This window comes from Dermacentor silvarum, chromosome 10 (assembly GCF_013339745.2).
Source record: "Dermacentor silvarum isolate Dsil-2018 chromosome 10, BIME_Dsil_1.4, whole genome shotgun sequence".
NCBI lineage: Eukaryota > Metazoa > Arthropoda > Arachnida > Ixodida > Ixodidae > Dermacentor > Dermacentor silvarum.
This window is the reverse complement of record NC_051163.1, coordinates 19,110,889-19,129,537: the sequence shown is the minus strand read 5'-3', so window position 1 is coordinate 19,129,537 and position 18,649 is coordinate 19,110,889. Positions and strand designations below refer to the sequence as shown.

Genomic DNA, 18,649 nt, shown 5'->3' with positions numbered 1-18,649 from the left:
CATTTATTTCGTCATTACTTCGAGTTCATTGCCATTTGCTCAAATATAAGTTCAAGAGCGATGCTGCTAATCATCACAAATTGTCCTGGTCGGCTATGATGTCTTGCTCTTCTAATGTCCCTGGCACTGGGTCTCCACACTGCACAGAGCATAGTAAAAATAAGAGCATAGTAAAAATAAAATCTACAGATTTTCAGAATCCATGATGGCGGCATATTTGTTTGCAACGATGCGAGTTGTCATGTAACTGTAATGCAGATTGTTACGCAACCTGCTTGGGGCAAAAGTCGGGACAATCGGATTAAAGCATTAACTTTCTAACCACTTGTCGTCGTCATTTTCGGAATTGTGTTCGGAAGCACGGTGGGAAGATTGGGCATCATGTGTAATTTTTTATGCTATAGTGCAAACCAGTGCGAAGTCACATAAAATGATTATTTCCAAACAACTTCAAAAAACTAATAGTGTGGTGAGAAAGTCCTAGAGAGGAAGAAAGGGAAATCATTGGTGCAGGGGTCTGAACATGTCTGAACGGGATAGACTGCGATGCTGTAAATATTTAAAGACCGTAATTGTTCACTCAGTCGCAAAAGCTTTGCCGATTCCTTTGTGTTCGTACTGATGGCCATTGCCTGTCCTCGTCCTCCATAACTAATGCAAAGAGGCCTTCGGAGTCTAAATTTTATACCTTTATTATAACTTGAGATTGCCAAACGAGTGCTCTTAGTACTGACAAGCATTCAGACAAGACTGTAGTGAACGCAAATGTAAAGTTTTTGCACATGTCATGGTGGCTTCAGAGTCGTATCAGCTGCATTCTAAAGGAGGCAGAATGCATAAAAAGTTATAAAAATTCTTGTGAACCAAACATTGGGTGAACGTTAACGTGACTCTTGGGTGGTAAAAAATGAATGCTGCAAATATTGTTTCAGTATTTAAGTGACAGCTAAGTCTATGCAAGCCACAAGGTGTGCTAATACTGTTTGCAATTTTTACGCACCCATAATGGCGCCAGTGGCACATGAAGCCGGACAGTGAAGTACTTACCCGTCCCTCCCCCCCCCCCTTTTTTTCTTTCTTTTTGCTTAGCTAGGTTGCTATCAACTTCATAACTATCATATGAGGCCTCCATTCCCCACACACTCAACAAATGATGCATTATACTATCTTTAGAGTGACAAGTTCAAAGCATATGCCAAATGGAGCGACACTGCAGGTGCGTTTGGCAGAACTCGGGGCACATCTCATCAATGCTTATTTTTGTCAGAAGCCGAGATGCCACTTTGCTAACAGCGGCACGCAGGGCTGCGGATGTGGCTTGCTGAATAATGAAATGCCACATGCAATTCACGCCAGTACTGTGTCCAGCAGTGTTGAGAAGTTGCTTGGAGCACTGACCTGGTTGAGCTTTCGAAACTCGACAAGGCGCGTGAGCACATGCTCTATGATGTGCTTCGGGTCACCCGTGGCAGTGTTGATGCCTAGTACTTGTCCGCACTGCAACAGGAAATAGTGCAAGTCCTCATCGGTGCACTTGTTAGCAAGCTGGGCCAGACGACGGCTCTCCGAGCTCAGCTCTTCGTCCAGGTCGAACAACTCCAGTGGTGGCCCGCTGGGTTCTCTGAAGCACGGTGGGAAGACCTGGAGAAGTTTGTTTGCCATGAGAGGGCATGGTACAATGTCAGATCACGAGATTTTAACCCTTTAATGATGGCATATATGCCGGAATATGCTGAGTGAGCCCTGAAGGAAAACACACCCCTGTTTTTGGCATGATTTGACATTTTGTCCGCAACACCAAAGATAACCCACTGACACCACCCGCAAGGCCTTCGTGTAGAAGGACACGGGCATTATGTATGTGCCAGGTGGCTGCATGCCGATCCTCCAGCCTGCAGACGTGAGTTTGATGAAACTGTTTAAAGACAGCCTCTGCAAGACGTAGGCTGTCGTCATCCGCACTGGGGCAGTAACGCCCAAGGGAAATCTGAAGAAACCCTCGTAGCAAGACGTCACGAGCTTTGTGTCCAAGATTTGGGCATCCGTGTCTGAGGAAGTCGTGGCCCGATCATTCCAGTGCTGTTATATATCTACCACCCCTGATGGGTCCGAAGGCAGCGAGCTCCACGAGCGACTGACATTGGGCCTCCCTCTCAAGAGGGAGGCCCGCTTTCTACCAGAGAATCAAGGTCACAAGCATAAACGCCTCTATGAGACACACTGCCTACAATGGCACTGATTATGGCACATGGCTTCGGTAAATCATCTAATGCAGAATGTGCAACACCCCCACTGGAAGTGCGCTGCGAAAAGCAAAGTGAAGAAAAAAAAAAGGAGCTGGGGCTCATGACATGAGCATGACACAATTCCTCCACTCTGGTGTGGGAGAAGGCAGGGAAGGAAAGTCGAGGCTAGCGGAGAGAGAAGTATGTTGACAGTGAAGCTCACCTCCTGGAAGCATGGCAACATGACACTTGAATTTCTCCCATCTCCCCTAATGATGAACCGGTATTTGAAAAATAATTGTCGTAAAGAACTCCCTAGATGACACATTACAGGTTCCAGTGCAAAACCAAAAATTTCTGATGGGGTCTAGTGAGGGGCCCTTTAACGAACATATGCTTATAACTATATTGTATATAGTAGAACCTCTACATAAATCATGGATATAAAAAATTATCAGATATAATTAAGTACTATATTTAAAATGCTTATCAATGATATCTGCATGTAACCAGTATACGCTTATACGAATATCGGGTATAGCGAAGTTATTTCTGTGTCAGATGTGACTTTGTTATAACAAGGTTCGACTGTGTCTTCTTATGTCACTTATCTCGAGGATCAGCACGTGTCAGAAGTCTGGAAGCCACAGTGCATGTGATCATACCCGCTGCCATATGTATTTCATTATGGTGATCGTAGCCACATTGCTTGAACATGCATGCACTTGTGGGTCTCATTCTTTATTTATGACACTGGCAAATGGTCAAACCACGATGCGGTGTTGTTCAGGTCTACTGAGAACTTTGAAACTTGAACTGCATAAATGTAGGTGACTGCCAACTTACCGCAGGTTGTAGCGGTGGCAGTGGGCATTCAAACTGTGGACTGATCAGTCGCAGAGGCTCGTGCGGCACACCAAGCTCTTCATAGGCACTAGGTGCAAGAAATGAAAGCTGACATAACACATGCACTGCACTAGGCACTTGCAAAAACCCTTCCTGCATAATGGTAATTCACGATGTGCATACAGCCATTTGTTTGGACACACATAAAGAATTTAAGGTGCACTGATGTGGACATGAAAAAGAGAGTGCAAACATATGCAAAGTAGCACTCAAGCGATCATTGCTCTTGTGGCAAGTTTAACATTGTCCCGAGCTCAAGCACAGCATTTGTTTAAAAAACAAAGTGCTACACAGACTCATCTATGCTTGAGCTAAAGAAATACAATGCTATCAGTTCTGTGTAGGCAACGGCACAGGCGATTTTGTATAACACGATTCCAAGCACACAATTAGCCGGAGCATTTTAGTTGTTCTTCCGATGGTCACTCCAGCTTATTGTTTGTCTTGTGCGAGTAACCAGCGTAAGCCTAGAAGCTAGCTAGTTGCTATTTCCAGGTCTGTAAATCGTCTCACTTGATAACTGCAGGCAGCATTGAGTTGTCGAGGCTATACAGCTGCTTGCGGAACAGCTCCATGGGGTCATTGGGCAGTTCCTCTCCCTCTTGGAGGCAGCAGAATGGGGCATCGGCAATCGTGCTCAGTGACGGAATGGGGTTGTAGTCAAACACCTCAGGGTCTCCAGCATCAATGGCATTCAGCTGCACTTGATCGCTGGTCAGGAAATGGAACAACACATCCTGCATAGTGGGTCGGGGAGGAAGGTAAATGCTTGCACGCGAATACCGACAACATTCATGGCTGTTTGAGAAACCTTGGCTACTGTGCTGAATAGGTGACATTCGTAAAATCTCTGTAGCATCAAAATAAAAAAGCACGAAATGGAGAACAAAGATTGTAATGAAGGACAAACCTGGGTCCGAATTCTTCACAAAGCTTTTGATCGATATGAAGTTTGTCCATTGGCCGGCCGCTTTTGCTAGTAGGTAGTAGTAGTAGTACGTTTGCTATCACAACTGGTCGGTGACTGGTCTGATTTATCAACTGGTTGGCGAATATGGGCGTTGTTCTTGGGTTATCCCTCTGAACAGCTCCATTTTGATTAAGTGACATGTTGCTTTTGTTTTTGTTTAGGGGTTAATGAATGTTGGAGGTGATTCTATTGATCCATATGTTTACTACTCCACAGGCAGACAAAGAGAGCTGGACTTTTTAAAGTAATACATGCTCTGTCTGCCCATATGGTTCAATTCATCCATGTTTTGTGTCACACTTGAAATTATGGCTGCAATTTCACATAGCTGTTATAATTATACAGCAACCAGCAAGAAATGTATTTTGAAACACTTGTTGCTTTATCGCTATAGCCAGTTACTGCGTGCCACAGGAACATTATGTCACATTTTCAAATTACTCAAGCAAAACTGAATTGTTTCTACTAGCACATGGCCCATATGTATCTTTAGCAAGCCAAAGAAAGATTTGTGTCGTGGAATTTTTTTGTCGCCCCTTGGCCTTAAGATCGGTAGTCTACCTTAGACTACCGATTAAATTGCAAAGCCGGTGGTAGACAGTGTGCTCTGCTTACAAGTGATTGGCCTGGTGCTTGAGAATAAGGGGAACTGAGATTCTCAACCTTTAAAAGAGGCCAACAGACAATAAAGCCAATTGGAAAGCATAGGGTAAATTATGACTAGATGTAAATAATTGAAGATAAGGGCTAAATTTACAATAAAACAATTAGAACTAACTTTGCCATCGGTGGGCTCCCACTAGTGGCATCGCTTTCCACCGCTTCCTATGCTTGGCCCTGGCACACAAATAAAGATGGCTTGTTGCTGCCTGGATTCCCCTTCCTTGAGCGGCTTTGTGGAGTACCATTTTCGAAATTTCAATTTCAATTGGCAATTTATTGTTGCCTTCGCACATACATATATGTATCAGTTTCTTTGGTCAGCCTAAGCACAAAGTGCAAAATAATGACGGTGTTAAAAGAGTTTAGTGCAACTCTAGTCAACCCACCTTGATTTTGCTGTTGTCCTCCTTGTCCAAGTAGTGGTCCGAGAGAAGATGGCATGAGCCGAGAACCACTATTCTTCCTGACACACCCTGCATGACAAGAACGTACAGTCCAGCGTTTTTCACACACACGGACCAAAACATAAGCTCTTTCCTTCTTTTTCTTTCGTTTTTGTCTATGCATATCGCATGAGCAGTAGTTCTACTTTCACTAAAAATTCACCTCCAGGGATTCAGCCGACGTAATAATAACAGATGTGTGAATGACTATAATGTGCGTGCGGTCCTTGTTTCTATTAATCTATTTATTAAACCTTGCATGACCACTCGCTTGACTGAGAGCGCTGATTTGTTTAGTGGCCGTCTACAGCTTTTTGTTGTATGTGTAGGTGGAAGGCAATTAGGAATTAGGGATGGCCTTTGCTTTATGATACATGGTGCAAATCGCCGTTGCTAGAGTGCTCCCATTTGTTTATCCATGTGCCTTCCTGTGTCCGTGTCTTATAAAGTGCAACCCATACCAGTATGCAATCCTAACTCGCCCAAGAAACAGCACTCTTTAAGGCCAGAGTCTGGGAGTCGTCCCTATATGTGCATCGCATGCTGTACCTTAAAACCTTATACTTTAAAGCCACAAGAGCGTTGCTATGGTTTCTGAAGCTACTCTCAAACTCAGTGGCCATCTGATAGGCCTTCCGAATGAGAACTGCCTGGGCGCGCCGCCATAATGCCCTCTGGACTGCTGCAATCCCGCTTGAGTCCCTGCTCAAAAACCACTGCAGAAACAGCAGCATGTGCCCTTTGTACTTTAGCACAACAGTTCAAACAGGAGGTGCTCTCTCCTCCTAATGGGGGACAGGTTGGCTACAAGACGGATCAGGTAAGGTGAAGGGTGAACTCTCAAGTGAATTGTTTCCATAACAGTGTGGGCCTTATTTACAGAGTTAAAAAGAAAAATAACAGAGAAGCAAACCAGACTCACAAAAAGAGCAAGAAAGACAGATTAAAACCGCACAGCTCACTTCCCCGAGTTCCCTCAACAACATGTGCACTTAAGATCTTTACGTTTCATGTTTTTTGAACATGCGCTGCGTTCGAAAATTCTATTAATTTTTAGTAAGAGCTATCGATAGTGCTCTTGCACATCTGTCAGTACTGCATACTTCAAACGCCTCAATAATTTCTCCTTCCATCTGGTCAAAGGAGCACGTGATAACTTCAGTGAGTTCACGCTTCACCTTGTCCGACTGCTTGTTGATAACTTAGCTTGTTATGCTTTTAAGCAGCGTGTCTAGCTATGACGTTTCCACCAGCTCGCCCCTTGTCCAGCATTACCCCCGTTGGAACGAATAACAAGGCAGTGTTGCAGATTCCAGTTTGCCTGCATCTTCTATGGGCTTGAACTCTATCCTATCTCCTCCTTTTATTCTCCCCTCTTTCCTTCTCACCCAGTGTAGGGTAGTGAACTGAGCTCAGTCATGGTTAAACCCCCCAGCCTTTCTTTAAACCTTCTCTCTTTGAGTTTACCTTTGAGTTTACACAAGATGTTCACCTTTTGCCCGATGTAGAGTGCACAGACTGGACGTGCCACGGGGAAAGAGCAGCCCCCTGTAGACAGGAGAGCCACTGCAGGCTTGGCAACATTTAGCGTGGCACCGAACGGGTAGACGAACGTCAGTCCTCTGCAGGAACAACACTGTTGCACTTTTGAAGCGGGCACAAGCCTTTGCGTGAGCTCGTTGTGCCGGCAGCAGTGATAGGTGAAGATAAATGTTCAGTGCATCAGTATAAAACTGTAAAGCACACTGAACGAGACACGAATGAGTTACATCAGATGAGCTGAAAAAAAGTGTCGACGCCTGGCCCTCCAGATAAACACAATAAAGCTGCCCGGCTAGCCACTGCCGTGTGTACAGGTGTGCACCTACCTTTGCGACATGGTGTATTTTGGGCATATGTAAGGGACTACAATTGAATGAGATATGCAAGGCGTATCGTCATTGTGACTAATCAAAACTTATTTGCTCCATAATTACGGGGTCTCACTAGCAAAGGGGATAATGCTTGTAAAGCTCCACAATGATCTCACCGACTAGTCGCCACTCAAATTGGAGTCAAGCGCCGTCTCCTCAAGAGCCCTGTTCACAGCTCTGTTGAGGATTCCATCAGAGATGAGTGCTTCTTTTGGATGAGGGTACTTGTGATAGGCTGTCCTCACAACAGCATCTATTGATTTGAGAAAAGAGGTTTTTTGTTGCTGTTGTTTTTTTTCCCACATGCTTGTCAACTCTGCTAAGTTGCATCAAGCAATGCAAAATAAAACAAACCTACACCACAAAATACACAGGGCCGGTATTTTGTAGCGATGCCTTATGACTTATTCTATAGTAGTCTTATCATCCACTGCTCACGGCCGGCTGATCCCGTTGATAACGCGAGCGGTCCAGTCGCTCTGACCACTGACAAAGCGCGATAAGCGCGAAAAGGCATTAGCACCGGAAAGGCATCGCTACAAAATACCGGCCCAGGTAAAAAGATGTGCACAGGTAAACCATGTGTCAATACTGAGGGAAGGCAGTGTGTAAACAGGTAACAATATTAAAATGTTGGTTAAACTGTGGGATTTAACGTCCTGAAACCGTACAGCAGGTAATTATGAGGGATGCTATTATGGGAGGAAGCTCTGGATTGATTTCGACCATCCTGGGTTCTTTAATGTGTACCTAAAATAATTACACGAGCGTGTTACTTGACATTATCCATCAGAGATAAAAACAAGAATGTTCCTGTTGTAATCAGTAAAACATCATTATAATTTGCAGCTAATTATCTGTATTTCTATACCACCATCCTTTGTCTTTTATTAGTGGACCTTTCCAGAAATGCGTGTGCACCGTCAGCGGCGGGCAGCAAGGCAGTATGGGAAGTCGGAGCACCGGCCGCTGGAGACTCACCTCGACTATGCAGAGACTCAGTGGTGCACGCGCATTTCTGGAAAGGTCCATTCTCATTGTTTCCAGCAAGAACAAGTAATTGCACTATCTGGTTTATGCACAACGTGTCTACAAGAAATATGCGTTCATGGCTGCAGATTATGACAGCTCAGATTATGCTATGCTAAACCACACAAACATATACATGATCATGCTCACACCTGTTGACTGCTGCAGAGTAAGGTTACCCAAAGAACAAGCTCATAACTTGCAAAGTAAAATGAATTACGTGTACTTGCTGGTAGTATGTTCTTTTATTAACCTTTGATTTCAGCATGCATTCTACTTCATGACAAAGCGCTACGTGGTTTGCAGCACTCCAGAATGGTGAGCTGCTTTCTCTTTTATTAAATAGTGTGCCTACCGCTGTTGACAACAATGCCGTATTCCTCAAGCAGGAAGTTTATGTTGGTCTGGAAGCGGCGTTCCCCACCTTCACCAAGCAAAACCAGCAGCCTCCCTCCTCGAGTCACAAAATCTCGCAAGGCTGAAAACTGCAAAGGCATATCAGTAGAGTCAAACGTCATTATAATGAAGTCACATTCGACACAAAAATACCTTCTTTATCATCATCATCATCAGCCTATATTTATGTCCACTGCAGGACGAAGGCCTCTCCCTGCGATCTCCAATTACCCCAGTCTTGCGCTAGCTGAGTCCAACTTGCGCCTGCAAATTTCCTAACTTCATCACTCCACCTAGTTTTCTGCCGTCCTCGACTGCGCTTCCCTTCTCTTAGTATCCATTCTGTAACTCTAATGGTCCACCGGTTATCCATCCTACACATTATATGGCCTGCCCAGCTCCACTTTTTCCGCTTAATGTCAACTAGAATATCGGCTTTCCCTGTTTGTTCTCTGTTCCACACCGCTCTGTTCCTGTCTCTTAACGTTAGGCCTAACATTTTTCATTCCATCGCTCTTTCTGCGGTCCTTAACTTGTTCTCGAGCTTCTTTGTTAATCTCCAAGTGTGAAGTGTGGGAAACTGGTAGAGGTAGAGGTGTATATCCTTCTTTATATCCAATGTTAATTAAAGCATACATGCACATGTTCTTGAAAAAGAAAAATCATGAATATATATTTTTACATTCACTTCATTATATTTGATAATTCATTATATCAAGGTTCAAATGCATACCCTTATCATACCTGGTACATCTACATTGACATTCACCTACACTTGCATCGCAAAACTGTAACTAGCATTGTTCTAGTGTTATGGTACTTGCACACATGATCAACCTACCAGAATTTGCATGACCTGCAAAGTAATGTGAAGCTCAAAATTCTGACAAACAATCCTTGTGTTCCCTTTCAATGCGTTAGCATTATGAGTCAAAGTGGAAAAAAGTGAGTGTGAAGTGTGGGAAACCGGTCATGTGGTAGAGGTGTATGTATATATATAGTGCAGCTGACGGTGGCCTACTCCGGATCACCATCAGTAACAATTTGCTCCTTAAAGACACAGGACGTGTGTCAAATGAGTTCCTGAACAGCACTTTTCAATGTGGTGAACGCGGTTTAAATCATGGATCTGGGACCTCAAGGGTGTGCGATGTAATGCCTAGCACATTTCTCTCGCATTTACCGCTTAATTTTTCAACCTATATAGTGCTTAAAAGAAGTTACTCGGAAGGAGTACGATTTCTAGTACATGCTGAGCATTTCACTTAGCAATTAGAAGACTGAAGTCATGTTTAAGTTTCGTTGAGCATCTCGATTGAGTAATCCAGCTCAAGGACGACAGTTGTGGTACCTGCCACAGGCAATGTTTAAAAAATGCAGTGTAGTCTGAAAAAATAAAAAAGCACATGCACACAACCGGTACTTAATGTTGCTGCAGTTACGAGTGCATTTTTAATTGCATTAAAATAACCATATAGTTGTGATTTGGTAGTGCTGTTCATCAATATATATATATATATATATATATATATATATATATATATATATATATATATATAGTGGAGTAGCCACCAGTAACATTTTCGTTACTGAGTTACAATAAGGTAATTGTAATTAATTGTCTAACTCGAGAAGTACTGTCCTAATTATAAAAGTGTCATTTAGAAAATTGTAGAGCAACATGAGAAACTCCCGATACAGCTCTCTATTGCTCAATACGTGCTACATGAAAGTGATTTTCCGAGCGTGAAAGAAGCCCGCGAATACACGTAAAGTGCCTCGAGCGGCCAGTTGCGCGGCAATTTCGCCGCGTGATATCACGTGACTCGATGTCGCGCGACGCCATGCATCATTTCATATTATTATAAGTATTTATTTAGAAACTCTATGCCATGCATAGATGCGGGGTGGTCGCTGGTGGTAGCTAGTGGTAGCTGTTCGGTGCGCCGCCTGTAAAAAGCCGTAGTCATAGGTGTTCTGTGGCGTTGTTCGGTGCATTTCGTGATGTTCCGTGAATGTTCATATTTTTATGCGGAAGGGAGCTCATATCAATCGTTCTTTTCTCTCTCTCTCTCTCTCTTTGCGTGCGGGTACGTAGCATGACTCTGCACAGTGCTCTGGAGCTGGGCGCGACATTCGGTTCCTTCGCCGACTTCGAGATGGAGTTGCGATAGTTAATTCCAAGTGAAAAATCGTGTACTGTGTTCGTGAGTGGCCCGCGAAGATGATAGAAGTCGTGAATTCTCACTGCAGTGACGGGTTGGACTCGAAACCTGACCTAAAGTATGTGAACGCAGTGTTTGCAAGCACGCAGGCGCATCGAGGGCTTTGCCTCCTCGAGGACTACGTACCCGACCAGTGGTGCGTGTGCTAGGTATACAAATGTTTTGTTTGTTTCTCCGTTTCACAGCTGCGACGTTGAGCCACACCAGCGAGAGCTTTTTTAGTGCTGCCGTACTTAATACGCGCTGGACTGTGAACAGAAATGACAGCTGAATATGCTTTCTGCACACGCTTGCATGCAGCTGCTCAATAATCACGTGGCTAGCTCCGTAATGTAAACCAACGTTGAAACCAACGTTGATGTAAACAGTTGTCACAATCCGTTGCTTCGTCGATGTAGTCTCAACGGACACTTCAGAATGATAACCACAGTTCAGGTAGCTCAAAAGCAGAGCAAGGTTTGGTATGAGTTTGTTTAGGAGTAGGATTGGTGCTACGAAATTGTATACCGAGGAACGTCGTGGCTACAGCGAAACCGAAACTAAGACGCCGTTTGCCGTTAATTTGGCCAGCCGCCTTTGTGCTGTCATCTGCTCTTACAAGCTGTTACAGGCGTCACTCTTTTGTTTAAAAACATGACGGGACGCAAAGCTATATTTAAATGCACGAGCAGGCCTGTACAGCATGACGCCTGAAGAATACGATGCTACGTACAGGCTAAGATGACGCTTATATGACCTCGCTAGAACACCAGCGGTGCAGCTGTAGTGCATTTTAAAAGACGGGCTTGCTGTGCTGGCATTTTCTGGCCGTCTGTACGAAGCGCGGCGGGCAGCCTGATCTGGAGAAGACTGTGAAAATGCGTTGGTTTAAGTCGTTTAAGCTGGATTTCCTCTAGTGAAGTGGAGAGCCGGATGTTGCCTCTGATTCCGGCAGCTCACAGGATGCGTGATTCCTCCAGAGTCCTGGCCTTTCGGTTACGGAAAGGAGTCAACGACATCGATCATTATGCAATGCAGCTCATCAACCCATTGCGCGCACTGTCTGGCGGACTGCAGGCCTGATGTCTTTCGAAGGTGCACGGCTCTTCTTTTTGGAGGACTCGAAGTCTTGTGGCTCAAAGTGGATGCAGCAGATGCGCCCAAGGTGCCCAAGCCACGCACCGTTCATTATGTCAGCTTGCTTCGGCCTGACTTGAGCAAGACGTACAGTGCCGACCCAAAGTGTTTTTCTGGATCCATGCGAAGATATATCCAGGAGATCGGTAACCAAGAAGTAGTATTGTGCTCACATCCTAATTCTGGTGAGCTGCCCGGTGGCAAGTCATTTCAGAGTTGCTTCACCCAACCCGAAGAAAGAGTTTGTCAGGCTCAGAAGCGAAAAAGGGACTCAAAGGACAGCCAGCCTGTGCTGTTCAAGTAACTTCCCGAGATATCCAGAGATAAATGTAAGGCTTTATTGAGCTGCAATGCTCTACAGGCACTGGTTAAAAGCGATCAGCATTCTTGAGACACCTTTTCTTTATTTATTTCTTTTTATCATATGCTTCCCACTTTAGAATGTCATTCAGAGTAATGGTTGGTGAAGAGTCAGTGTATGTGCCTGCTGTTTTTTTGCATACATCCTAAATTTAGGCCTTTGCAGCAGTTTCCTCTCTGTTTATTGACATGCACATTGCCTGAGTACATAAGTTGGGGGGAGGAAATGTCGCCCTTCCATATCTACAAGAGGTGATTTTATGCAGATAAAGGGGCAATTACTGTTACAGATAACACAACAGTCGAGTTGCTGTTAATCACTTATCTTAATCATTTTCTTTTAAAAGGGAAAGTAGAGGCAGACATTGAATCAAGCTTAAGTGACAGGTTAGTCTTCCATACTGTCCAAAAAACAAAAAAGCATTGCTTTTAGCAAGAATACAGCTTCTGCATGTTCAGAAATGGTAAAGACACAAACGGGGTTTCCACCACTCAAAACATAGAACCAGCTCCTGTTGATGGCATGTTACATTTCATCTATAATTGGCACATCATAGTCAATAATAATAATAATACAATCAAACCTCATTATGATAAAGTCGCATCCGACACGATAACTACCGTTATGTTCAATAGTCTGTTATATCCGTATTCATTATATGAAAGTTCGACTTCAATAAAATAGTTACAATGCATTATAACGGGGGAGAAAATGAAGTTTGTCCAATTTTACAGGTCAGGCATCACTTTCAAGATCGTTAGTGCAGTTCAATGTGCAGGATTCTGGCATCGCACTGTGTGGGTCACACATCTCTACCTTAGCTTTTGGGCAATGCGCTATGTGCACTTGCGATTTTAGCAGTGATTAACCCCGGCATTCGCTAATTAAGGAGCATTGGCACGAAGCTCTTCCATAAGTTTACCATGTTGAACAAAATGTCGCATCTTAATCGACCAGAGATATGTGCATTGATAACATTCCTCTGCAATTCCTATGACGTGGAGTAGCCTGAGGAACACACCTTCATTCTAGTGCATTTGAACAAGCATTGACAGTGCCCACTTGTGAAGTATTCTCTGCAGTCACCAGGGAATGTTGATCAAAACAGTGCCGATTTCACTCAAAGGGTGGCCCTCAGGTCCGCTTTCTGGTGCAGTAATGAGTGGTGCGACTTCTGTTATAATGAGGTGCGACCATAGGTTGTCACTTTGCTTGGAATGAACACTGACACATTTACAAAGGCATAGTCCATCAGTCTAGCTAAATTTATTGTTAACATTTAGTGTTTATTAAATAGCTGAAATATGCACACAATCACTCTACGTTGCAGTGCTTCTGACTGGCATAGCCAGTGAATCCGTCTGCTGCCTTGTGTTGAATGGTGGAAGCCTCGTGGAAGAACCTGAGGTTGAAGTATGCCCAGAGCCAACAGCCAAGTGCCCTACTTGACGACACAGCCTGCCTACCAAAGCTCGAGAAATATTTCACTTCCAATGCCTGGCACTTGCTTGCCTCATCAGGTACTATTATTCACACGGCTTTTGCTTTTTTGCACATCACCTCTTAATCAAAAATTGCTTTCACAGTTGCAGAGAAAAGGCAGAAGGGTCTTTTACTTGGCACGCATTGCGGAGAAAAGGAAGACGGAGTGCAGAAGACAATCTGCTGTAATCAGTGCCTCGAGCAATTTCATCGGTAGGCATGCATCCCTTTTAATCCTCATCGCTATGTCTCACGCTCAGCCAATTTCTCTTAACAGGTCTTGCATCAGTGTAGCCAAAAATCTATTCAAGACGCTGGTTCTGTGCCCAGTGCTTTGGACTGAGCTGAATCACATGAGGTATGTGCTGTGTTCTCATTACATGCGAGGGTGGTTAAGTGAACACCTCAAGCCTGTGTCCATTGGTCGAATTTCTCACTTGCAAATTTGCAGGTGCGGCAAATAAGCTGCCGGCCCCTTCACGTATGCAGTGTTTTTTTTTTTTTTTTGAGGTGCTGAACTTCTCTGCGAATTGGCACACGCGGTGTGGGCAGGGAACCAAGCAGATTGTCAGACACGTCACTGTGGCCTGCCTGCTTGTCTTTTGATAGAGTAACAGGTTCAAACACGGAAAGTGTGTCATAAAAAATCACCAGCCCTTCCCCCGTAGAGAAAATGGGGGTAAGTGAAGTCTTGACGGGTGTGTATCTGACCTTCGTCAGGGTAATGTAAAGTTCACGACATGCCACGGCAATAAAACATAAACGTTTTAAACATAAAATAAGGGCTGGTGATTTGTTTCTTTTTCACTCTTTCTCTTTCTTTCTCTCTCTTTCGCTATTTATTTCTTTCTTTTTTGTCCCTGGTATGTTTAAACATAGAAGAAGGGCTGGTGATTTGTTTCTTTTTCACTCTTTCTCTTTCTTTCTCTCTCTTTCGCTATTTATTTCTTTCTTTTTTGTCCCTGGTATGTGCCATTGAGCTTGGACACTTTCTGCACTATCACCAGGATCGGCCCACTTTTCAGCGTGACACCACCACCACCGCCGAAACTTGTGAGCCTATAAAGCTTCGATTAAAAATTAAACCCCTCCCCTACCGGGAACAGGGGTGCACACAAAGCTTGTCCAACCCTAGGGGAGGGGTTGGTTAGATTTTTGAGCGTTTGAGACGTTCACGGGCCCGCTGCTGCTGCCGTTCTTTCAACGCAGCCTGCTCTTCGTCAGAACTAACCAAACGCTGCCTCCCCATCTAACTGCCGGGCCTGAACCAACACCCTCTAGAAAAGCTCTCCAGTTGGTGTGTGTGTGTGTAAGTGGTTCGTTGGGAAAGGGAAAAGGTTGGCGCTATCTTCTGCAGCCCTTGAGGGAGCACGGCTCAGCGCCAACAGTTGGTGTTGCCTGAACTGGCGGGAAACGGCGGGCGCGAGGCGCGCGAACACGCAATCACGCCCTTTCCCTCCTCCGGACGGAGTAGACGCCTGTAATCGCAACCCGGAGGTCGGTGGTTCGATTCCGCAGCCCGACTAGCAATTTTTTATTTTCGCGCGGCTTAGGTTTATTTTTTTTTTTTCGTACGCAGACGCCGACACGAGTGAGGAAATACAAGCTTAAAACAATTTCTAGTTTGTCTTATGTTGCTTTCACCAACACAGGTTGGTGCAAGTTTGCATGGGCGAAAGCTTCGCGTTCAACCACCTTTCTTTAAGAAAGGGGCTCTGATTTTTTTTTTTTCGTCCTGTCCATTTTTTTTTAATTTTTAATTTTCTTCTCCATTGCTGATGTTCTGGTCATGACTGCCAGTGAAACGGTACAACGCTGGAGCTCAAGGCAGTCAGGGAGAGTCACCTTTATGCTTGAAATAAATTATTTTCTTGTCAGTCTGTTATCGGCCTGGCAGAACTCATTCCTTGTTCTGTTTAACAACACCAGCCCAGCTTTTGTTGCAGCCATGACATGTTTGCACTTAGTGTATCCTGGCGTCCACAAAGTAAGACATGCATAAGAGAAGGGCAATCTTTGTCCCAATTTGTAGTCTTGCCCCTGAAACTTGCCTGGTGAAAGCGGGAATTAGAAGGAAATTTATGATAAAATGTAGCTTATGAAAAAAGTGTTCCGAAAGTCCTTCGTTGTTCAAGATCAACTTGGGGGTGATGCTGAGACGAATTCAGATAAAAATTTGGAGGACGTACGCTTAAGCTTCACCTTTAAAAGTGGTACGCGATAGCATTCAAGGATATCTGGCTGCTTATCAGGCTTTCTGGCAGCTGCAGCTATCTTTTTACTCCAGCTTCGCCTCCGCGCGCGGCTTTCGAGGAGGCGAGCGCCATCTGGATGGTGTTTTTGCAAGGAACAAATTAGTGCACTAACGCCACGCGGAGGGCCTGCGTGGTCGGGGTGGTTCGGGATGATGTTTTTGGCCGCCGGTGCCAACACCGACGCCGGATTTTCTGCGACACGGGGCCTTTTACGCTGTCGCGTTAAAACTTGGCGTCGTGATATTGTAATGCTGCGCTTCCAGCCAAAAATAATAAAACGCATAAGCTGACCAGAAGAGATACATATAGTCCTGCGCAGGGCCTTAATTTACCGGTAGTACCATTCTAACCTATAAGCTGCAGCATAACATTCTCTTATTGGTATTTTCTCAACATTATCATATATATTATATCAGCTTGCGGTTCGCCGACAAATACCACTTTTTTTTTTTAGTGACACAAGCATCGATTGACACTTTTGTTTCTTGCGCAGCGCTGCCGGTTCACCTCCTGAGATGACCGGGGACAAAATTCAAAATAAATCAGAAAAAAATTGAAAAAACAATAAAAGTACAGTACTAAATTCATGGGTTTCATCAGAGCATAAGTTTTGTAACTAGTTGAGTTACTGAGGTGTCTGGAATAATTAGAATTAATTAGAAATCACTGATTACCGGGGACGAAATCCAAATAAAAAATAGAAAAACAATAATAGTACAGTACAAAATTCATGGGTTTCATTATAGATGTGATACCAAAGCATAAGTTGAGTTACTGAAGTGTCTGGAATAATTATAATTACCGCCAAGGTAGGAGTGCCACTGTGAGACACCTATAAATCAAGATTAGGGTCGCCTACCGTTTTTGTGTTACCGCCGATGAGCGGTGAACTTGACTTTGATCGTCACGTGAGGTCGCGACAATGCTCATGCGGACACTCGTTTAGTTTCGATTCATTCTGCACGAAATATTGTGAACCGGGTTCTGCATGAAGGTGGCGCTGCCTTCCACATATTTGCATATATGAAACTTCTAACAGCGAAACCATCTCTCTCTAGTGCTGCTAGTGAAACTCGTAGCATAGAGCACCTTCTGGGCTAGCATGGGGTAACGTAGATTGTGTAAATAATATCTAACCTAACAATGTAAACACGCCATCTGGCACTTACCTCCGTCTCCGTAAATTTTTGTCGTGGACCGCCGAGCACGAAGGCATCGGTGCCGGATAACACATCGGGCGATATCTGCGTATTCCCGCTGATGCGACAGGTTTTGTGTCGCTTTAGCAATGTCCGACGTGCTTTAGAGAGATTTGATACAATAAAATTTCGTTACCTCTGGACTTGCCACATGCTTTTGAGCCGCCTCTGCAGCACCTTGTAGCCATCGCTAACGCTGAAAAGCTCGTGCTTAGACGAGTCGAACAGTATCGTGAAAACTTTCTCGCCCATTGATTGCTGGCGCACATGCTCGGAGCGCTCCAACATTTGCGAGTTTCGGAGTTTTGTTTACGCGCCACTGTCACCATGGCAACGCTTTCTGCGACAACAGCAGCGCCACACGGTGCAATCTAGCGCAGGCACGGAGCAAGCATAGCTCGGGCCCAACATCGATGCCGCCTATTCAAATTCATGTAAAACGCAGAAGCGCTTTTCTGAGGTAACCACTGAGCAGATTTTAATGAAATTTGTTGCATTTGAGAGAGAAAGTGAAATCCTAATGACCGTTGGCAGCGGAATTTCGATTTAGGGCTTGAATATTTTAAATAAAATATTCAAAAATTGGCAAGCTTGAAAAAATAAATAGAAGAACGAAGTTTACAAATTTGTAGCTCGTCAAACAGATATCGCGGCTCTGTAAACTGAATCCATTAGCGCATTCAAAGCGGACAAATTTGATATGTCAATAATTATATCTTATGTGAAATTAAGGGATTTGCAAAAGTTATATTTACAAATTACTGGCCTCGCTATTTAAGAGCCACGTATAATATACTAATTAATTTTGTCCGCTTTAGATATGGTATAATTTACAGAATTGTGAAATCGTTTTTCATTGCTGAGTTAGAGTTGTCAACTTAATAGTTTCGTTTCCTGAAAATTTACTATCTTTGTCAAAAAGATGACCCAAATTGAAAATCCGCAGCTAGCAGCTCACCAGATTTTAGCTTTTTCTTTTAAATGCAACAAACCTCATCAAATTTGGTGCAGTGTAGTAGTAAGTGGTTCGTGTGGAAAGGGAAAGGTTGGCGCTATCTTCTGCAGCCCTTGAGGGAGCACGGCTCAGCCGAGAAAAACGATTTCTCATTTCCCATGTACTTAGATGGGAGGCGCCAAGCTAAAGCTTCCTCTTAAGAGGAAGCGTGCCGCCTATTCAAAAACATGTAAAACGCAGAAATGTATTTCTGAGATAGACCCTGGGCCGATTGTAATTAAATCGCACGCACTTGAGAGATAAAGTTACAGTAGAGGGACTGTTGAAAGCAAAATTATGACTAGGGCCTGAATTTTCTTGTTTTTAATTGCCGGAAATCGGCTTGAAAAATAATAGACGCACGAAGTTTACAAATCACTAATACGGGTGTCGCACGGCGCACTTTTGATTGCGATCATGCCCGATCCGGATCGAATTTCACGGTCGTGATTGGCTCCTTTGCGCAAGCTGC

The 18,649-nt window shown here is 44.2% G+C and overlaps 1 protein-coding gene across 1 annotated transcript; it reads right to left on the bottom strand.

Annotated features, from left to right (window-relative positions):
• Window positions 1-3: 3 nt before the first annotated feature.
• LOC119466555 (intraflagellar transport protein 52 homolog) lies at window positions 4-17,834 on the bottom strand. Its single transcript, XM_037727077.2, is given in 10 exon segments — window positions 4-139; window positions 1,399-1,641; window positions 3,072-3,159; window positions 3,645-3,868; window positions 5,151-5,237; window positions 6,700-6,843; window positions 7,237-7,373; window positions 8,505-8,634; window positions 17,154-17,241; window positions 17,320-17,834. Coding segments are annotated over 10 exon segments (1,359 nt in total). The 5' UTR covers window positions 17,472-17,834; the 3' UTR covers window positions 4-73.
• Between the last annotated feature and the right edge of the window lie 815 nt (window positions 17,835-18,649).